This window comes from Somniosus microcephalus, chromosome 2 (assembly GCF_052327205.1).
Source record: "Somniosus microcephalus isolate GS21.2 chromosome 2, FLI_Smic_1.0, whole genome shotgun sequence".
Lineage (NCBI taxonomy): Eukaryota > Metazoa > Chordata > Chondrichthyes > Squaliformes > Somniosidae > Somniosus > Somniosus microcephalus.
The window spans coordinates 228,594,155-228,617,653 of record NC_140988.1 but is presented as its reverse complement, the minus strand read 5'-3'; the positions used below and the strand labels follow the sequence as shown (position 1 = coordinate 228,617,653).

General features: G+C 44.5%; 1 protein-coding gene across 3 annotated transcripts in view; it reads left to right on the top strand.

The window, feature by feature from the left end:
• tec (tec protein tyrosine kinase) overlaps positions 1-23,499 on the top strand; it is a 422,823-nt gene that overhangs the window by 31,887 nt on the left and 367,437 nt on the right. For all 3 annotated transcript variants that reach the window (XM_085969866.1, XM_085969857.1, XM_085969875.1), the window contains exon 3: positions 15,858-15,962. In XM_085969866.1, the coding sequence (XP_085825992.1) occupies positions 15,858-15,962 (105 nt within the window). The remainder of the gene's footprint in view (positions 1-15,857; positions 15,963-23,499) is intronic.

The following is a 23,499-nucleotide window of genomic DNA, read 5'->3' as shown; positions in this document are numbered from 1 at the left end:
ATTACAGCAATGTATATTATTTTGCATATAACATGTAATTAATAATTACTTAAAATATGATGTACTGGTTAGCTAAGAGGGGAGGAATTGTGGTGTATGTGCCTTTAAGAGCCCCAGGTGTGCGTAATGCCGGTAATTGCCACTTGGGCTATATAAGCCTGTGTATTGTGTATATCCTTTAGAACCCCCCCCAGACTTGCTTAGTAAATACCTATGAACCAACTCCTGTCTTCAGTGTCTTTATCTACACACGGACACTACAACTGTGCCATCACCTCTGGTGGGTCTGTCCTGCCAGTGGGTCAGGACATAACCATGCTAATGGAGGAAGCTGGGATATTGTTTGAAAGGCATGATTCTGTGAGTATGACTAGATCTGGTTGTTGCTTGATTAGTCTGTGGGGCAGCTCTCTCAATTTTGGCACAAGTCCCCAGATACTAGTGAGGAGGACTTTGCAGGGTTGACTGGACAGGGTGTGCCTTTGTCACGTCCAAAGCCGGTGCCAAGGTCGATGCCGGGTGGTCCGTCCGGTTTTATTCTTCTTATTGTTTTTCGTAGCGGTTGTGCATAACTGAGTGGCTTGCTAGTCCATTTCAGAGGGCGGTTAAGACTCAACCACATTGCTGTGTGTCTGGAGTCACATATAGGCCAGGTAAGGATGACAGATTTCCTTCCCTAAAGGACATTAGTGAACCAGATGGGTTTTTATGACAGTCCGATAGTTTCATGGTCACCATTACTGATACTAGCTTTTTATTCCAGATTTATTTAATTAACTGAATTTAAATTCCCCAGCTGCCGTGGTGGGATTTCAGTTCATGTCTCTACATCATTAGTCCGGGCCTCTGGAGTACTAGTCAAGTAACATAGCCACTATGCTACCGTTCCCTAATTTTAGAATTGCAAATTCTAACTGGCCTGTAGTTACCTGTTTTCTCTCTCCCATGCTTATGGAGGGAGTCAAGCATCCAAGGAGGTTCTCTTCCCTTCCAGTGGGTGGAAGAGACCTCCCCAGGAGATCAACACAGTCTGGTTGTACATTGTACAGGAGGACACAAGCAAGGATGTCGTCGGGAGGACAAGGCTGCAGTGGCGCAAACCTTTCAAAGATCTCAGTAGATCACGACATGTTAGTACAAAGCCACACATAATCTCATCCTGCTGTGCCACTACATCCCCATCACTCTGCCTTCCCTACCCTACTCCTGCACATCCTTACACCAACTTACCTTGCACCTCCACCCATCCCTCTCTATCTACATTAGCACTTACCCATCTCACTAGCCACCCCTCACACTCACCCTCATCCTAGTCCAATCATGCCAACTAACAACAAGGGTAGGCACTTGGGTGTTTTATGCAGTGTTCATGTAAAGTTTCTGTTAATATGGTGTCAAACATTGAAACCTTTTATTTTGAACACTTTGTGTCCTTGGAGAGATTTGTGTGCACCTTTGGAAGTGGCTTAGTGAGTTGCAGTGAATGGTGAGACATAACGGTACCCCCCTGCAATGGTGATAGGTATGAAAGGAATGGCTTGGGCATTGTAGGGATACTTTATGGTGTTGGTGTGGGCTGGTGCCAACCTGGCACATCATGTGGTAGCCAGGGTGTACATTGTCAAGTGAAGTAAATGTGGCAATATTGTCGGGTGCTGATGCCCTGTGTCCTCATAGAGTTTTACAGCACAGAAAGAGGCCCTTCGGACCATCGTGTCCTGTGCAGCATCAGGTGATTGTGGAGAAGGTTGGTAGTGTTGTTGGTGCTGCTGGTGTGCTAGTTGCTGCTGGTGTTGGGACTGATCATGATCTGGTTTTGAGGACCAAGGTGAGACAGTATAAAACGCACCCATTCTGCCATAGATGGCAGGTGAAGTGCTCTGTCAATGGTGAGAGAGGTTGTTACAATGAAGTGACACTGGATAGAGAGTTTGCTCCAAACACTTGCAACCTGCATAAAGCTCAATCTGTCTTCCAAATGCAATAAGCAACAGCTTCTGAGCTTAGAAAGTGAACAGCTGAGAGATGGGAGCTTTTATAGCACATTTGCAGCTGTCTAGTAATGAGATGATTCCATGGCCATTCAACTCCCGCCCTGTTTACCTGACGTGATCCCCGAGCAGTGTGGACCCCATGGGTGACCTGGTAAACTCTGAAGGTGAGCTGAAAATAGTTCTTAATGCTCTATTAATAAGGTCATATTGACCTGAATTGCCTCCTCCGCCGTTGCATGTTGGATCTGATAAGCGCTGACAGACCTGACATTTGGGAAAGGATTGTGGCGGCGGGTTGACAGCAGGGTCCCGACCCACTGTCAAAATTTTTTTTTCCCACCCGACCTGCCACCGATTGCTCCCACTGACCCCCCGCAAAATTATCCCTTATGTTTCAGCTGTGCTATTAACAAAATAAAGCCACCTCCTAGTGATACAGCAGCAATATTTGAACACAGCAAATTAACAGATGCAGGAATTTGAATACATGTCCCCTTACATGATCTGCAAACCTTTTAACAAGCCAAAACATTAATACACAACTCCAGCAATACCGCTCTGTGTACCAACAGCATGCCAAGAAGAATTTTGAGCAGAATGATAAGCAAGGGGCTAAAAGGAATCAGTGCTGTAGCACAGGGTCAAAGTTACTCCATATTACAGTAACGCACAATTAATGTGTTTGGTAAGCGTAACACATAATTTCTTTTGGCAGATTCCTCCAAGGGAGGGAAAATTGCAGACCTTACCAACCTGTACTACTCCTGCATATCTCTTAGGGCCTCTTTTAGAACAATGCCTCCAGTAAGCTCCAACTTCAGCTGCACTACTGTAAATGACAAGAAACAGTTGTCTGTTCCTCTGGTGCTGTGGAATCTACAGTAGTTTGATTACAGAAATACGGTTGTGGTCACGTATGGAAATATTCATCACATCACACTGCTGGCACTGACATGCTATTTAGGCCACGTGTATTATGTCTTCAATTGGAAAATTTCAAATGAGCAATTTGTGTATTTTTATATTTTTAAACAGCCCAACATGATCAGTTGAAACTACTTTGTACTGTACTGACAGTGCAATTTGTAAGATCATGCCATGAATTTCTGCTGGAATTTCTCCACCCAAGTGTTGTAAGTAGATAACGTGTTGTCGCCGACCGTGATGTGTGATAAATATCTACACAAGTAAGGGAGGCCACTTGCCAGCTATCTGGTCAGCTTCACTTGTAGAGATATTCATCATAAGTCAGAACACATTCTTTATTTATAACATTTAAAGCAGATTTTCAGCTGTAAAAAAAATGCAATTTACTGAGTATTTTGTTGTATTGGTAGCACAAGTTAATTAGCGATCCCTCTTCAACAACAATTTGCATTTATATAGTGCCTTTAATATAGTAAAATGTCCCAAGGCACGTTCCAGGAATGTTATCAGGCAAAATTTGACTGAGTCACATAAGGATATATTAGTACAATAGCAAAATACTGCGGATGCTGGAAATCTGAAATAACAAATGAAAATGCTGGAAATACTCAGCAGGTCAGGCAGCATCCATGGAGAGAGAAACAGAGTTAACGTTTCAGGTCTGTGACCCTTCATCAGAACTGGGGAACTGGAGACAGGGAAGTCGAGGAAGGGAAGAGTCGGATGGGTCTTAGCTATGCCTGCCTTTTCGTGGGATATGTGGAACATTCTTTGTTCCAGTCCTACTCAGGCCCCCTCTCTCACCTCTTTTTCCGGTACATTGATGACTCTACTGGTGCCGTATCCTGCTCTCGCCCTGAACTAGAAAATTTCATTCACTTTGCTCCCAATTTCTACCCTTCCCTCACCTTCACATGGCCCATCTCTGACTCTTCCCTTCCCTTCCTCGACTTCTCTGTCTCCATCTCTGGGGATAGGCTATCGACAAACATCCACTATAAGCCCACTGACTCCCACAGCTACCTGGACTACACTTCCTCCACCCCACTTCCTGCAAGGACTCTATTCCATTCTTCCAGTTTCTCCATCTCATCTGCTCTGACGATGCCACCTTCCATACTCGTGCATCTGATCTGTCTTCCTCCTTCCTCAACCGAGGATTCCCCTCTACCATGGTTGACATGGCCCTCGACCGTGTCCATTCCATTTCCTGCACTTCTGCTCTCCCCCTTCCCCTCCCTCCAGAACCAAGATAGGGTTCCCCTTGTCCTCACCTTTCACCCCACCAGCCACCACATTCAACGGATCATCCTCCGCCATTTCTGCCACCTCCAGCGTGATCCCACCATCAAATACATCTTCCCCCTCCCCTCCCTTTTCAGCATTCCGAAGGGACCCTCCCTACACAACTCCCTAGTCCACTCCTCAATCAGCCCCTCCCCTTCCCACGGTACCTTCCAATGCAAGTGCAGGAGATGCAACACCTGCCCTTTTACCTCCTCCCTTCCCACTGTCCAGGGCCCCAAACACTCCTTCCAAGTGAAACAGAGATTTACTTGTACTTCTTGCAATTTAGTATACTGTATTCACTGCTCATGATGCGGTCTCCTCTACATTGGGGACACCAAACACAGATTGGGTGACCGCTTTGTGGAACACCTCCGTTCAGTCCGTAAGGGTGACCCTGAGCTTCCGGTCGCCTGTCACTTTAATTCTCCCCTCCACTCCGACTCTGACCTCTCTGTCCTTGGCCTCTTGCACTGTTCCAATGAAGCTCAACGTAAGCTCGAGGAACAGCACCTCATCTTTCTATTAGCCACTTTACAGCCTTCTGAACTCAACATTGAGTTCAACAATTTCAGACCATAACCTCTGCCCCTATTTTTTCAGGCGGCAGCTGTTGATGATTCTGCCATCCCCATTTGCAACATTTAACCCCTCCTGCCTTTCACCCTATCACAGACCGTCCCTTTTATTCTTTCCTCCCCTCCCCCTTTTCCCTGCCTCGGAACCTGCTTAAAATCTGTTGCATCTCTCTAACTTTTTCGAGTTCTGATGCAGGGTCACAGATCTGAAACGTTAATTCTGTTTCTCTCTCCACGGATGCTGCCTGACCTGCTGAGTGTTTCCAGCATTTTCTGTTGTTATTAAGGATATATTAAGACAGCTTGGTCAAAGAGGTAGGTTTTAAGGAGTGTCTTAAAGGAGATGAGAGTGGTAGAGATGCAGAAAGGTTCAGTAAGGGAATCCCAGAGCTTAAGGCTTGGACAGCTGAAGGCAGTGCCACCAATGGTGGAGGGCGAAATAAATCGGGGATGCACAAGAGGCCAGAATTGGTGACATCACTTTGCCATTAGAATGTCCCACCTATGGAAATATGGCTTTTCTTCTCACACAGGTATTATTGAAAGTACTCTCACTATCTGTGTGCAACTGGATTGGTTACGCTACTAATAATATTTGGCAGAAGGAAAAAACCAAATAAAATTAAAAATAAATTCATCATAAAAGTATTACAACATGTAGTCAATAAGCTAATGCATCTGTTTTAAAGAGTTTCAATTCAGTTACTTGCCCAAGGGCCAGCCTCATAAGGCAGCTCCATGTATATTGTTTTTAACAGTAGCTTTGTGTTCAAGATTTGATGCTTTTGAAGATGCATTTTTTTCCCTAAAACGAGTGACCATGAGTCACTGTTACATAATGGCCCAGAAATTTGGGTCAGAGGCTTCCCGCGGGTGCAAGCCTCCGACCTGCACTTACCTTGCACGCTGGCCGTTGAGCTGTGGGCCCCTGTGGAATTGCGATCCTGGGCCTCCTCCAACTGCCGGCGCGCAATGCTTGCGTATCCTAGGGGCGCAGTTAGTTCGATGCGTCCTCTGGGATCACGTGGGCCATGGAGAGCCAATGGCAGCAGGGAATGCTTCATTCATAAGTTTGACAGGAAGGGCTGTCAAACTTATAAATACTATAAGCCCAAAACATCACTAAATCTTCAAATAAATTTTTTAAAAATCACATTTTTAAAATAAACTATAAATTACATGAAATAACTATTTTAAACAATAATTTAAATTTTTGAAAAAATTAATTACATTTTCTGATGGGGCTAAAAATAAACTTACCTTTCTTTAAAGTATTTAAAAATAATAAATCTGTGGAAAAAATGTTTTAATTTTAATCAATTCACCACTTACCTTGTAAAAAGCAGGCCTTGCGACTGCTTTTTACATGTCTAACATCTGGAGACTTACCCTTCCGGGAAAACCTGCAAAAAAAACGTAAGTTTGATGCGCACGCGTTCGACTTCTGAACCCCTTCTTTCAGGGGAACGGAAGTGCCGGTTTCCCGCGCATGCGCAGTGCATGCACGAAACCGGCACTTCCATTGGGCTTACTGGTGAGTACCCCATGCGTACTCACCCGTGGAGACCCGAATTTCTGGGCCAATAAATCATAGTTACTGAACAAAGTACCACGGGTACAAATTTTAACGAGCAGTTTGGCAAACTATCTCCCTCAGTAACACATTAACATAATTCCATTGCTTAATGTGAACAGACTGTCTTGCTTATCATGAAAATCCAAATTTGTATTTTACCTAGAAAGGTAAGAACAGTTATCAAGTAGTTATGAATAAATTTGATTTGTTGCAAGTGCAAATTTTTCAGACAAAAATATGATCCCACATCCTGAAGCTGTCTCCCTTTAATTGGCTAAAACTGCCCATAGCAAAATATTTTTTTTGCCAGAGATCTCTGATAGTAAAGATTCTAACTGACAGAATATGGAACACAAGTGAAGGTGTAGCAAGTAATCTGTCTGTTAAAAGCAAAGCGCGACTTACTGGATGTTTACATTCATCATAAAAATTTGTAGAGTACTAATGATTTGTCAGTGTGAAATCAATGCCTTCAGTTTTTGTAAAGCTATTGTAATGTGTATGTGGCTGCTTTTGATCTACTGCAATGTGTAACCAAGACTACTGAAGTTAAATAGATACACGTTGATGCCAACTGCTTGTGATCTGAGTGAGTGTTCAGTTTTTCAATGGCTGTTTACCTGACTCACACAGCCCCTTTTAATATTTTTGGATTTTCGGTACGTCAAATCATCCCACAAGTCCTTGTATTTCTCTTCTGCACATGCACCAACATAACACAGTGCATGAAGTTGGTTTGCTATGCTGCTTGATAAGCCATCGACAGCAGGTTTCACATTCAGATTGCATTCATACAGTGCCTTTCACAACCTCGGGCCATTTGGATATCCTGGTTGTGAGAAGGCACCATATATAAATGCAAGTTATTTCTTTTGATTTTTTTAATTGACCTAATCTCCCGTGTGTATGGTAGCATAATGGTTATGTTACTGGTTTACTAATCCAGAAGCCTGAACTAATAATCCAGAGGTGCGACTTCAAATCCCACCATGGCAGTTTGGGAATAAAAAAATCTGGAATAAAAAGTTGGCATCACGGTGACCATGAAGCTATCGAATTGTCGTAAAAATCCTTTAGGGAAGGAATCCTGCCTATGTGACTCCAGACCCACAGCATTGTGGTTGACTCTTAACTGCCCTCTGAAATGGCCTAGCAAGCCAAGTTGTATAAAACCGCTACAAAAATGTACACTAAGAATAAAACTGGACGGACCATCTGACTTCGACCTAGGCATTGGATTCGGACACGACAAAGGCATACCGAGCCCAGTCGACCTGCAAAGTCCTCCTCACCAACATCTGGGGACTTGTGCCAAAATTGGAAGAGCTGCCCCACAGACTAATCAAGTAACAGCATAGTCATACTTACAGAAACATGATGGATGGATTGGGGAACGTTACTTAAAGGGTTGACAGTGGATAGGCAATGGCAAACATTTAAAGATCGCACGGATGAACTACAGAATTTGTTTATCCTTGTTTGGCATAAAAATAAAACAAAAAAGGTGACTCAACCGTGGCTAACAAGGAAAATTAGGGAAAGCATAAGATCCAAGGAGAGGACATATAAATTGGCCAGAAAAAGCAGCAAACCTGAGGATTGGGAGCAGTTTAGGATTCAGCAAAGGAGGACAAAGGGATTAATTAAGAAAGGGAAAATAGAATATGAGAGTAATCTTGCAGGGAACATAAAAACTGACTGTAAAAGCTTTTATAGATATGTGAAGAGAAAAAGATTGGTGCAGTCAAGTGTAGGTCCCTTGCAGTCAGAATCAGGGGAATTTATAATGGGGAACAAAGAAATGGCTGACCAATTAAATACATACTTTGGTTCTGTCTTCACAAAGGAGGACACAAATAACCTCCCAGAGATGTCGGCGAACATAGGGTCTAATGAGAGGGAGGAACTGAATGAAAGCAGTATTTGTAGGGAAATGGTGTTGGGGAAATTGATGGGATTAAAGGCCGATAAATCCCCAGGGCCTGATACTCTACATCCTAGGGTACTTAAGGAAGTGGCCCTAGAAATAGTAGATGCATTACTGGTCATCCCAAATTCTATAGGCTCGGGCCCAGTTCCCATGGATTGGAGGGGAGCTAATGTAACCCCACTATTTAAAAAAGGTGGTCGAGAGAAAACAGGGAATTATAGACCGGTAAGCCTGACATCGGTAGTGGGGGAAATGCTAGAGTCCATTATAAAAGATGTAATAGCAGAGCACTTGGAAAACAGTGACGGGATCGGACAAAGTCAACATGGATTTACAAAAGGTAAATCGTGCTTGACTAATCTACTGGAAGTTTTTGAGGATGTAACTGCTAGAATAGATAAGGGAGAACCAGTGGATGTGGTGTATTTGGACTTTCAGAAGGCTTTTGATAAGGTCCCGCATAAGAGATTAGCGTGCAAAGTTAAAGCACATGGGATTGGGGGTAAGGTACTGACTTGGATAGAGAACTGGCAGACAGGAAGCAAAGAGCTGGAATAAACAGGTCTTTTTCCGAGTGACAGGCAGTGACTAGTGGGGTACCACAGGGATCGGTGCTAGGACCCCAGCTATTCACAATATATATTAATGATCTAGGCGAGGGAACTAAATGTAATATCTCCAAGTTTGCAGATGACACAAAGCTGGGTGGGCGTATGTGCTGTGAGGAGGATGCAGAGAAACTCCAGTATGATTTGGACAGGTTGGGTGATTGGGCAGATGCATGGCAGATGCAGTATAATGTGGATAAATGCGAGGTTATCCAATTTGGTGGCAAAAACAGGAAGGCAGATTATTATCTGAATGGCAATAGATTGGGAGAAGGGGAAGTGCAACGAGACCTGGGTGTCCTTGTGCACCAGTCGCTGAAGGTAAGCGTGCAGGTGCAGCAGGCGGTTAAGAAGGCAAATGGTATGTTGGCCTTCATAGCGAGAGGATTCGAGTACAGGAGCAAGGATGTCTTGCTGCAGTTGTACAGGGCCTTGGTGAGACCACACCTTGAGTATTGTGTGCAGTTTTGGTCGCCTTATCTGAGGAAGGATGTTCTTGCCATGGAGGGAGTGCAGCGAAGATTCACCAGACTGATACCTGGGATGGCAGGAATGACGTATGAGGAGAGATTGGATCGACTGGGCTTATATTCGCTGGAATTTAATTGGAGGCCAATTCATTAAATATATTCAAGAAGGAGTTAGATATATTTCTTAAAGCTAAAGGGATCAAGGGATATGGGGAGAAAGCAGGGACAGGGTACTGAATTTGGATGATCAGCCAGGATCTCATTAAATGGCGGAGCAGGCTCAAGGGGCCGAATGGCCTACGCCTGCTCCTATCTTCTATGTTTCTATACCTATCGACCCCAAAGTCCCAGACTCCTCCCTCACCATCATCAGGGTATGTCCTATCCCACCGGCAGGATAGACCCACCAGAGGTATCGGCACATCTTCAGCTAGAAGTGCTGAGTGGATGATCCTACTTGGCATCCTCCTGAGGCCCCTATCACCATCACTTGCCAATTCGATTCACTCCCATGATATCAAGAAACAGCTGAGTGCACTGGATACAGCAAAGACTACGGGCCCAGACAATACCCTGGTTGTAGTGCTGAAGACCTGTGCTCCAGAACTAGCTCTGCCTGTAGCCAAGCTGCTCCAGTACAGCTATAACCTGACAAAGTGGAAAATTGCCCAGGCATGTCCTGTCCACAAAAAAGCAGGATAAATCCAAGCTGGCTAACAGCCTACTTTCAATACAAAAGCAAAATACTGCAGATGGTGGAAATCTGAAATAAAAATACAAAATTCTGGAAATACTCAGCAGGTTACGCAGCATCTGTGGAGAGAGAAGCAGGGTTAACGTTTCAGGTCGATGACCCTTCATCAGAACTGGAAAAAGCTGGAGATGGAACAGGTTTTTAAGCAGGGGCAGGGAAAGGGGGGAGGGGAGGAGAGGAGAGGAAAGAATGAAAGGGAAGGTCTGTGATAGGATGGAAGGCAGGAGCGATTAAGAGACAAAGGGATGATTGTGCAAGGCAAACGGAGATGGTAATGGGACAAGTTAAGAAACAAAAGATGGTTCTAGATGAAGTGTAAATGGCACTGGCTGAATGAAAGACAGCTGCCATATGAGAGAGAGAAAAAAATGGAAAAAAGATCGCAGCAGAGTTTATGGTCTGAAATTGTTGAACTCTATGTTGAGTCCAGAAGGCTGTAAAGTGCCTAATCGAAAGATGAGGTGCTGTTCCTCGAGCTTACATTCAGCTTCATTGGAACAGTGTAAGAGGCCGAGGATGGTGAGGTCAGAGTGGGAGTGGAGCGGAGAATTAAAGTGACAGGCGACTGGAAGCTCGGGGTCATGCTTACGGACTGAATGGAGGTGTTCCGCAAAGCAGTCACCGAAGCCTACTTTCGATAGGCTGCTATCAAGTGAAACTTAGGCACCAGCTCACCAATGCTCAGTTTGGGTTCAGCCAGGTCCACTAGGCTCATTACAGCCTTGGTCCAAATGTAGAAAAAGAGCTGAATTCCAGAGGTGAGCTGAGAGTGACTGCCCTTGACATCAGGGCAGCATTTGATTGAGTGTGGCATCAAGGAGCCCTTGTAAAATTGAAGTCAATGGGGATCAGGGGGAAAACACTCCACTGGCTGGTGTCATACCTGGCACAAAGGTAGATGGTTGTGGTTATTGGAGGCCAATCATCTCAGCCCCAGGACATCACTGCAGGAGTTCCTCAGGGCAGTGTCCTAGGCCCAACAATCTTCAGCTGCTTCATCGTTGACCTTCTCTCCATCATAAGTTCAAAAGTGGGGATGTTCGTGAATGATAGAACATAAGAACATAAGGAATAGGAGCAGGGATAGGCCACTTGGCCCCTCGAGCCTGCTCCTCCATTCAATAAGATCATGGCTGATCTTGGGCTCAAAGCCACTTGCCTGCCTGCTCCCATAACCCTTCACTCCCTTATCTTGCAAACATCTGTCTATCCCCACCTTAAATGTATTTAATGACCCAGCCTCCACGGCTCTCTGGGGCAGAGAACTCTACAGATTTACGACCCTCAGAGAAGAAATTCCTCCTCATCTCAGTTTTAAAAGGGCGATTCTTTATTCTGAAACTATGCCCCCGAGTTGTAGATTTCCCCATGAGGGGAAACCTCCTCTCTGCATCTACCTTGTCAAGCCCCCTCAGTATCTTATATGTTTCAATAAGATCACCTCTCATTCTTCTAAATTTCAATTAGTATAGCCCCAAAATGCTCAACCTTTCTTCATAAGTCAACCCCCTCATTTCTGAAATTAACCTAGTGAATCGTCTCTGAATTGCCTCCAATGCAAGTATATCCTTCCTTAAATAAGGAGACCAAAACTGTACGCAGTACTCAAGGTGTGGTCTCACCAATACCCTGTACAGTTGTAGCAGGACTTCCCTGCTTTTATACTCCAACCCCCTTGAAATAAAGGCCAACATTCCATTTGCTTTTTTGATCACTTGCTGTACCTGCATGCTATAATTTTGTGTTTCATGCACAAGGACCCCCAGGTCCCTCTGAACTGTAGCATTTTGTAATCTTTCTCCATTTAAAAAATAATCTGCTTTTTTATTTTTCCTGCCAAAGTGGATAACCTCGCACTTTCCGACATTATACTCCATCTGCCAAATGTTTGCCCACTTATTTAGCCTGTCTATATCGCTTTGCAGATTCTTTGAGTCCTCTGCACAACTTGCTTTCCCACCCATCTTTGTATCATTCGCAAACTTGGCTACATTACACTCGGTCCCTTCATCCAAGTTATTAATGTAGATTGTAAATAGTTGAGGTCCCAGCACCGATCCCTGTGGCACCCCACTAGTTACCGTTTGCCAACCGGAAAATTACCCATTAATCCCGACTCTCTGCTTTCTGTTAGTTAGCCAATTCTCTATCCATGCTAATATATTACCCCGGGCAGCACGGTGGCATAGTGGTTAGCACTGTTGCCTCACAGCGCCAGGGACCCGGGTTCGAATCCGGCCTCGGGTGACTGTCTGTCTGTGTGGAGTTTGCACATTCTCCCCGTGTTTGCGTGGGTTTCCTCCGGGTGCTCCGGTTTCCTCCCACAGTCCAAAGATGTGCGGGTTAGGTTGATTGGCTATGATAAATTGACCCTTAGTGTTAGGGGGATTAAATACGTGGGGTTACGGGGATAGGGTGGGATATGTGTTGGTGTAGGGGTTACGGGGATCGGGTGGGATATGTGTCGGTGCAGGCTCGATGGGCCGAAATGGCCTCTATCTGCACTGTGGGGTTTCTGTGAGCTCTTATCTTATGCAGTAACCTTTTATGTGGCACCTTATCGAATGCCTTCTGGAAATCCTAATACGCCATATCCACTGGCTCACTCTTATCCACCCTGCTCATTACATCCTCAAAGAACTCCAGCAAATTTGTTAAACGTGATTTCCCTTTCATAAAACCATGCTGACTCTGCTTGACTGCATTATGATTTTCCAAATGCCCTGCTACTGCTTCCTTAATGAAGGACTCCAGCATTTTCCCAACGACAGATGTTAGGCTAACTGGTCTATAGTTTCCTGCTTTCTGTCTCCCTCCTTCCTTAAATAGGGGTGTTACATTTGCGGTTTTTCAATCTGCTGGGACCCCTCCAGAGCCCAGGAAATTTTGGTATATTGCAACCAATGCACCCACTATCTCTGCAGCCACTTCTTTTAAGACCCTGGGATGCAGGCCATCTGTTCCAGGGGACTTGTCGTCTTTTAGTCCCATTATTTTACCAAGTATTTTTCCTTAGTGATTGTGATTGTCTTTAGTTCCCCCCTCCCTGTGGGCCCTTGATTATCCATTATTGGGATGTTGTTAGTGTCTTCTACCGTGAAGACAGATCCAAAATATTTGTTTAGAGTCTCTACCATTTCCCCATTCCCCATCATTAATTCCCCATTTTCATTCTCTAAGGGACCAAAGTTTACTTTAGCTACTCTCTTCCTTTTTATATACCTGCAGAAGCTCTTACTATCTGTTTTAATATTTCTGGCCAGTTTACACTCATAATTCATCTTCTCTCTCTCTCTTTTTATTATTTTTTTTAGTCATCCTTTGCTGGTTTTAAAAAATTTCCCAATCCTCTGGCCTCCCACCAATCTTGGCAACATTTGTATGCCTTTGTTTTCAATTTGATACCATCCTTTACTTCCTTAGTTAGCCACGGATGGTGCTCCCTTTTCTTCAAATCTTTCTTTTTCACTGGAATATATTTTTGTTGAGAATTATGAAATATCTCCTTAAATGTCCGCCACTGCATTTCAACTGTCTTACCCTTTAATTTATTTTTCCAGTCCACTTTAGCCAGTTCTGCCATTGTAACTGCCTTTGCTTAAGATCAGGACACTGGCTTGAGATACAACTTTCTCACCCTTCAACTGAATTTGAATTTCAACCATGCAATGATCACTCTTTCCTAGAGGATCCTTTACTATGAGATCATTTATTAATTCTGTCTCATTACACAGTACTAGATCCAAGATAGCCTGCTCCCTGGTTGGTTCCATTGCATACTGTTCGAGGAAACCATCCCGGATACACTCTATGAACTCCTCCTCAAGGCTACCATGGCCAAACCGTACCTTTTTTACAGGCCTCCATTATTTGTTGATTCATACTCTGTCCAACAGTATTGCTACTGTTTGGGGGCCTGTAGACTACGCCCACCAGAGACTTTTTCCCCTTATTATTTTTTATCTCCACAGCGTTCAGTTCCATTCGCAACTCCTCAGATAATGAAGCAGTCAGTGCCCACATGCAGCAAAGACCTCGACAACATCCAGGCTTGGGCTGATAAGTGACAAGTAACATTCGCAATGACCATCTCCAACAAGAGAGAGTCTAACCACCTCCCATTGACATTTAATAGATTTACCATCATTGAATCCCCCACCATCAACATCTGACTACCCTCATAAATACTGTGGCTACAAGAGCAGGTCACAGGCTGGGTGTTCTGCGGAGAGTGACTCACCTCCTGACTTCCCAAAGTCTTTCCACCATCTACAAGTCAGGAGTGTGATGGACTACTCTCCACTTGCCTGGTTGGTTGCAGCTCCAACAACACTCAAGAAGCTTAACACCATCCAAGACAAAGCAGCCCGCTTGATTGGTACCCTATCCACTATCGTAAATATTCACTCCCTCCACCATTGGCACAATGTGGCTGCAGTTATACCATCTACAAGATGCACTGAAGCAACTCGCTAAGGTTTCTTCGACGACACCTCCCAAACCTGTGCCCTCTACCACCTAGAAGGACAAAGGTAGCAGATGCACGGGAACATGTAATTACTTATGTGGACGTACAGCATGTCTGTGCCATAGAAAAGCCGCTGCTCCTGCTGCTTGTGCAGCTATTGGTGTAGTGATGTGAGGGATGGGCTAATATGTTGAAAACTTTAAAATTAATGCTAATTGCATGAATAGATATACCTCTTTCAGCTCACCTTGGGCTTTTAGATTGTTTGTCAATGCATAACTGTGTAACTGAGTGACATTTCTGAAGTGTTAATGCATTATTATACAGTTCTTTTATATCCCAGTCATTTCTGACAAGTAATTAAAAAATAAAAATAAAGTTTGTACATGATGAACTAAAAGCTTTTAATTAATTTTACTGTAAACTAACTTGCAGAATGGGCATGTAAATGACAAAGAATTTCAATATCGATAAGTGTGAGGTGGTGCATTTTGGTAGGAGGAATAAAGAGGCTACCTTCTCCTCGGAAAATAAGAGTCTAAATGGGGTAGAGATGCAAAGGGATCTAGGGGTATAGATTCACAAATCATTAAAAGTAGCAATGCAGGTTAAAAAAGCCATCAAAGTGCAAATAAAGCACTGGGGTTCATTTCTAGAGGGATAGAATTCAAAAGCAGAGAAGTTATGTTAAACCTGTATAGAACCTTGTCTGATTGTCTCATGATTTGAGACGGTGAGGTGGCATTATGGCATTACTGTATATATTCTTTTAAGTGGCTGCTGTTGCTGTCATTGTTGTAAAATTTCCCCACGGACAAAAAGGTCGCACTCAAATGAATGTGTCCCGCTCAGTAGAAGAAAAAATTAGAGAGAACATTGCCTATGAAGTGTAGGGCCTATGATCCTGTTGTAATTTTTACCTGCAGCTTGCAGGTTATAGACTTATTGGGATAGAACTTTGTCTTGGGTGGTGTAACATTGACTGCCTGTTAGACGTCACACCCGATATTCGGTTCCATTGAAGTCAATGGACCTGAATATCAGGTGGGGCATATAACGGGCGGCTGTTGCTATGCTGCCCGTTTTGCGCAACCGCCTAAGATGTTATGCTGGAAACTACTTTGTGTATGGAGCTCCTTCCAAGAGGGTATGTACAGTACTAGATTATTGCTTTCATCAGCATTCAAACTACAAGAAAGATTAATATTTAAAACATTCCTGCTGTATTATTAGTAGCACTTAATTTTTTTTAAATCTTTCTCCAGAAAAAACACAAAAAGGGTTCCATTGATTTACAAAAAATCAAGTGTGCAGAGATAGTGAAGCATGACAGTGGCCCTATTCCTTGTCAGAACAAGTATCCTTTTCAGGTATGTAAAGTCATGATTATTCATTTTCTTTCCTTCTGACTTGTGATTCTTTGTTTGTTCTCGGAATGTGGGTGATGGTTACAAGGCTATATTTATTGTCCAGTCCTAGCTGCCATTGAGGTGGGCTGCCTTCTTGAACTGTTGCACTCTGTGTGGTGAAGGATGAGGGTGAAGACCGTTGGAAGGGCAGCCAGAATGCTGACATGGCGCCTTGGAGCAGGAGGCTGTCCAAAGGGAGGAGGAGGGGAAGTGTAATGTGGTAGTTGTGGGGGAATCAGCAATTAGGGTGACGGATAGCATCCTTTGTAAGCAGGATCGAGCATCCCACATGGGATCCACACAATCGGAAATGAGGAGGAATTTCTTCTCTGAGGGTCGTGAATCTTTAGAATTCTCTTCCCCAGAGAGCTGTGGAGGCTGGGTCATTGAATATATTTAAGGTGGAGATAGACAGATTTTTGAAAGGTAAGGGAGTCAAGGGTTATGGGGAATGGGGACTGGGCAGGGAGTGGAGTTGAGGCCAAGATCAGATCAGCCATGATCTTATTGAATGGCGGAGCAGGCTCGAGGGGCCAAATGACCTACTCCTGCTCCTACATCTTATGTTCTATGTTGCCTACTTGGTGAGGGACATCTTGAACCAGCTTGAAAGGATATTGGAGAGGGAGGGGAAGGATCCAGTCGTTGTGGTCCATTTTGGGACCAACAACATAGGAAAGAGTAGGCCTGATGTCCTGTTCAGAGAGTACCAGGAGCTCGGAGCTAAATTGAAAAAACAGTACCTCAAGAGTTATAATCTCTGGATTATTACCTGAGCCACATGCAAATTGGGATAGGGATAAGTAGATTAGGGAGGTGAAGGATTGGTGTGGGAAAGAGGGGTTCCATTTCATGGGGTACTGTCACCAGTATTGGGACAGGAAGGAACTGTATGGTTGGGACGGGCTCCACCTGAACCGGGCTGGGACCAGGGTCCTAGTGGAAAGGATAAATTGGGCGGTCACAAGGACTTTAAATTAGTCAGTGGCGGGGGTGGGGGTGGGCTCAGGTGGAAAAGGTACTATAAATAATAATTCTAAAAAAATTGAAGGGGAGAGGGTAGAGTAATAGACAGAAATTGTGTGTTCGGCACTACAGGTAAGGGGAAAATTAAAAGATGTAAAGTAATTAAATCAGGAGAGAGAAATGTATGAGAAACAACATTAGAGTAGAAGGACAGGTGTGTGGCCCAAATAAGTGTTCTTTATGCAAATGCACGGCGTATAAGGAATAAATTGAATGAATTGCAGGTGCAAATTCAATTTAGAGGGTACGACGTGGCTATAAGACAGTCAGGACTGAGAAGGCCAGGAGCTCGTGGTGGGTGGGAGCACGGAGAGAACAGTGGGGAGGGGGGAATAAAGTGATCCAGGTCTCAAGCGGGGCGGGGGCTGAGAGCAAGAACATGATCAAGATGGGGAAAATGGATCACATTCTCTTTTTTCCCCCCCACCACCCCCCTGCCCTGTTGGACCTGGATCACTTTCTTCCACCCCCACCCCCTTTACACCTGCATCACGTTCTCCCTCTGCTTCCCCCCCCACCACCTCCCCCCAACCAGACCTCAGTGGTTGAAAAAGACAGCTCACTACCACTCTCTCAAGGGCAACTGGGGATGGACAACAAATGCTGGTCTTGCCTGCATCACGACAATGAATAAATAAATTTTTAAAAATGAGAACGCATTGCATGTTGGCCCTACTAAAATGCATGACATTACCTTTATGCGATATTTGCCAGATTCGACTATTCCAATGTTCTCCTGGCCGGCCTCCCATCTTTCACCCTCAATGAAACTGAGCTCATCCAAAACTCTGCTGCACGTATCCTAACACACAGCAAGTCCCGTTCACTCATCACCCCTGCGCTCGTTGATCTACGTTGGCTGCCGGTCCACCAACACCTTGATTTTTTAAATTTTCATGCTCCTTTTGAAATCCCTCCTTGGCTTCACCCCTGCCTATCCGAACTATTCAGTGTGAGTGCTCATAATCCGGGATTATGAGCCCTATCTGTTCTCTGAAAGCAGTAATGTTGGCATTGTGAGCTCTGGAGCCTGCCTGTGACAATGACTAGATCAAAATACACATTGCAAAGACCTTGAATTACTCTCCACAGTAGGCAGGATCAAATTACAGATTCCAGACAAACTGTTGGGTGTGTCTTGTTCTCCAAGGGGACCAATCAGAAATTTGGTCCATCGCATTTGTAGTGCAAATAAACGCAGCCTTGATTTTATTATGCGCAATGAGCCAGATTTAGTTAACAGCCTAACGGTGAACATTTATCTAATAGCGATCATAATATGATCGAGTTCAATGTTGTGTTTGAAAGGGAGAAATGCAAAACAACCTACTAAGATTCTAAATTTTGGTAAAGCCAACTCCAACGGGATGAGACAGAGACTGTCCACAGTAAAATAGGTTAACGGGTAAAATGACAGAAGATCAGTGGGAGGTGTTCAAAAAAGAATTTAATGTGATACAGAACCAGTTTATACCCCTAAGGGGCAAGAGATCTTCTTGCCAAAAAAAAAGCCATGGAACAACATAAAACTAAAATAAAAATCATACAGGAATGCAAAAAAAAGCACAGATCCTGGTGAATGGGAGAGATACAAAGAACAGCAAAGGGTGACAAAACAGACTGTAAGAGCTACAAAAAAGGAGTATGAAAAGAAACTTGCAAGGGAGATCAAATTCAACACAAACTTTTACAATCATCAGTAAAAAGAGTGTGAATAAGAGCAGTGTGGGCCCCTTAAAAACTGACTGGTGATAGTATAAATGGAAATAAGGAAATGGTAGACAGGTTAAATAATTACTTTGCGTCAGTATTTATAGAAGAGGATAGCATGCCGGACATCCCAAGGAAACTAATATTGAATCAAGGACGGGGACTCACCAAAGTTAACATTATCAAATGAACAGTAATGAAGAAAATAATGACACTGAAGAGTGACAAATCCCCAGGACCAGATGGTTTCATCCCAGGGTTTGATACCAAGGAAACCAAGGGTTATGGAGATCGTGCAGGAAGGTGGAATTGAGGTCAAAGATCTTATTGAATGGCGGAGCAGGCGTGAAGGGCCAAATAGCCTACTCCTGCTCCTATTTCTTATGTTCCTATGCTCTCAAAGTAGGTGAGAACACTGCAGATGCCCTACCTACGATCTTCCAAAGTTCTCTTGATTCAGGAACCATTCCTTTAGATTGGAAAATTGCACATGCCACTCCGCTATTAAATAAAGGTGAGAGAGAAACCAGGGAATTATAGACCAGTTAGCCTAACAGCTGTTGTTGGAAAATTACTAGAGTCTATAATTAAGGATAGAGTGACACCGTGAAAAATTTCAGCTGATCAGAAAGAGCCAGCAGGGATTTGTGAAAGGTAGGTCATGCATGACGAACCTGATTGAATTTTTTGAAGAGGTGACTAAAGTAGTGGACAGGGAAAGGTCCATGGATGTTAATTATATGGACTTCCAGAAGGCATTCAACAAAGTCATAAGAGACTGTTAGCTAAAGTTGAAGCTCATGGAATTGAGGGCAAATTATTGACCTGGTTAGGAGATTGAGCGGCAGGAGACAAAGAATAGGGATAATGGGCAGGTACTCTAATAGGCAGGATGTGACGAGTGGCGACCCACCGGGATGTGTTGGGGTCACAACTATTCACTGTATGTATTAACGACTTAGATGATCGGATAGAGAGCCACATAGCCAAGTTTGCAGATGACACAAAGATTGGCAGCATTGTAAGCAGTGTAAATGGAAGCATAAAATTACAAAGATATTAATAGATTAAGTGAATGGGCAAAACTATGGCAAATGGATGTCAATATAGGCAAGTGTGAGGTCATCCACTTTGGGCCTAGTACCTTCTAAATGGTGAAAAACTAGAAGCAGTGGAGTTCCGGTGTTCATGTACATAGATCATTAAAATGTCATGGACAGGTACAAAAAAAAAAATCAAAAAGCCAAATGAAATGCTGATTAGTATCTAGAGGACTAGAATACAAGGGGTTAGAAGTCATGTTACAGCTATACAAAGCCCTGATTAGACCACATCTGGAGTACTGTGTTCAGTTCTGGGCACTACACCTAAGGAAGGATATATTGGCCTTGGAGGGATTGCAGTGTAGATTTGCTAAAATGATACTTGGACTCCAAGCATTAAATTATGAGGAGAGATTCTATAAACTAAGGTTGTATTCCCTGGAATTTAGAAGGGGTGATTTGATCGAAGTTTTCAAACCAATAAAGGGAACTGGTAGGGTAGACAGAGAGAAATTATTTCTGCTGGTTGAGGAATCTAGGTCTAGGGGACATAGCCTAAAAATTAGAGCCAGGCCTTTTAGGAGTGCAGTTAGGAAACACTTCTACACCCAAATGTTGGTAGGAGTTTGGAACTCTCTTCCGCAAATGGCAGTTGATGCTGGGTCAATTGTTCATTTTAAATCTGAGATTGATTGATTTCTGTTCAGGGATATGGGGCAAAGGATATGGAGTTAGGTAACAGATCAACCATGATCTCATTGAATGGTGGAACAGTCTTGAGGGGCTTAATGACCTACTCCTGCTCCTATGTTCCTATGAAGGCGCTCCCACAATGCTGTTGGGTAGGGTGGTTTCAGGATTTTGGCCCAGTGATGATGAAAGAACGGCAATATATGTCCAAGTCAGGATCGTGTGTGACTTGGAGGTGATGGTGTTCTCACAACATTGCTGCTCTTGTTCTTTTTGCTGGTAGGCACGGGGGAGAGAAGTGCTGAAGTAAACCTTGATGAGTTGCTGCAGTACAGGAGACTTTGTGATATCCGGCACCGACGGGACCGAGCTGTTGCCGATCTATCAAAACTGCCGGACATACCAGCGTTAATGTTGAAGCATACGGAGGTTTTCATCTCCGTATCTGACAACAAACACTGTTGTTTAGCAACAGCTTCTAAACAGTCGGCCCGTACCTTAGAAGCGTCTCTGTAGCTTAGCAACAGCTTCAGAGAGACTTTGCAGAGCCTGACTGTTGAGAAAAAAAAGCCACGAGAAGAAAAAAAACCTACGAGAAGAAAAAACACCTAACAAAACGGCTCCTGATTTCTGCCGGTAGTTCGAGGTTTCCGGACATACAACCTCCGGATAAACCAAAGTTTCCTGTATATCCTGTTGACTGTACATGCTGCAGCCACAGTGCACCAGTGATGGAGAGGGATGATATTACATCCAGTAGCAGGGGTCAAACTGTGTGTCCGAGTGTCTGTCCGTGTGTGTATGTGTGTCTCTCTCTCTATTTCTGTGTGTCTGTGTGTCTGTCTTTGGGGATCTAAGGCCTGGACCATTAGATTGGCCCTAAAACCACCAATAGCAGACTGGTGCAACTGCTTTCACTCGGTTTAAGCTACCGATGATCGGTTAGCCACTGAGGTCGCGTGGGAGTCCTCGCCACTGCCCGCACCCTCAGTGGTCAATTGAGCAGATGGAGCCTCCACATTTTACAAGGCTCTGGGGAATCCCTCGCCTGGTGTACCCAGTTCCAATCAAATTTACTGCCATTCTAATTCACTATGGCTGGAGTTACAATGGGAATGTGCAGAAATTGCTGCCGATTTGTGGCCCCAGAAACTGCACCCAACCCAACGCTCCATTCGACTTCCCAATTGCATGCTTAAGTTGGAACCAATGCTGTGCGATCTTGGTGTCTGTTTGACGTTGAACTGAACTTCAAACTCCCATTATCTCAACCATGATCAAAACTCCATTTCCACCGCCACAACATCACCCACCTCTGCAATTACCTCACCCACACTGAAACCTCATCCTCAATTTTGTCATCTCTAGTCTCAATTTCTCCAACATTCTCTTGCTGGACTCTCAAACTCCACACTAAATAAACTCTCATCCTTCTCAAAGGTTCAACCATATTTTGTCTTGTTCACCTGTCACCCCTTTCCTTACTGACGTCTGTTGTCTCCCTGTCCCCAATACACTAACCTCAAGCCCTTGTTCTTGTTTATAAATATGATGACCATGGCCTCGCCCCACCCTACCTCTGCAATCACCTCAGGCCCCATGTCCTAGCTTGCACTCTCCAGCCTTTGGCCTACTGTGCGTCTTCCTTCCACCATCATTGGCGGTGCTCTGCTCTTTTAAACTAGAGCCCCTCCAATTTATTCCATATACTTTAAAATGCTGCTAAAAGCTCTTTGACCATGTTTTCAGTCACCTCTTCTAACTCCCTTCCTTTGTCTGTTTGTGAAGCATCCCTGGGATATTTTTGCTACCTTACAGGTGCTATATATGTTGGTATAAAAAGAAAGCTTTTTGAGAGGAATTTAAATTAGTTTAGAGGCTTTTATTTTATTTATTTTTTGTTTCAAAAATATACTTTTGCTGTGATTTACCTTCGCTCCCGAAGCCAGTTTAAACTGATCGCAGATGCTCAGCAACCTACGGACCGACAGCGGATCCGAGCAAAAGACGGCACGTCGTCCATGTACAGGGAGGCCCTCAGTAAGCTCCCCACTGGAGTGGAGCTAATTTACAGAACAAACGGGAAACTGTTCAACCTCCATCGCCTCCAGTCCAGATCCAAGGTCGTCCCATCCTCTGTCGCCGAATTACAGTATGCAGATGATGCTTGCGTCTGCGCTCACTCGGAGGTCAAACTCCAAACCATCGTAAACACCTTCACCGAAGCATACGAGAGCATGGGCCTTACACTAAACATCCGTAAGACAAAGGTCCTCTACCAACCTGCCCCCATCACACAGTACTGCCCCCCGATTATCAAAATCCACGACAAGGCCTTGGACAACGTGGACCACTTTCCATACCTCGGGAGCCTACTGTCAACAAGGGCTGACGTCGACGACGAAGTCCAACACCGCCTTCAGTGTGCCAGTGCAGCCTTCGGTCGCCTGAGGAAGAGTGTTTGAAGACCAGGACCTCAAACCCGGCACTAAGCTCATGGTCTACAGGGCAGCAGTGATACCTGCCCTGCTGAATGCCTCAGAGACATGGGCCATGTACAGCAGGCACCTCAAAGCACTGGAGAGGTACCACCAACGCTGCCTCCGCAAGATCCTGCAAATCCGTTGGCAGGATAGGCACACCAACGTCAGTGTTCTTGCTCAGGCCAACATCCCCAGCATCGAAGCTCTGACCACACTCAATCAGCTCCGATGGACGGGTCACATTGTCCGCATGCCCGATACGAGACTCCCAAAACAAGCGCTCTACTTGGAGCTCTGGCACGGCAAGAGAGCCCCAGGTGGGCAGAGGAAACGCTTCAAGGACACCCTCAAAGCCTCCTTGAAAAAGTGTAACATCCCCACCGACACCTGGGAATCCCTGGCCCAAGACCGCACAAAGTGGAGGAGAAGCATCCGGGAAGGCGCCGAACTCCTCGAGTCTCTTCGCCGGGAGCAAGCGGAAGCCAAGCGCAGGCAGCGCAAGGAGTGCACGTCAACCCAAGCACCCCACCCACCCGCCCCTTCAAC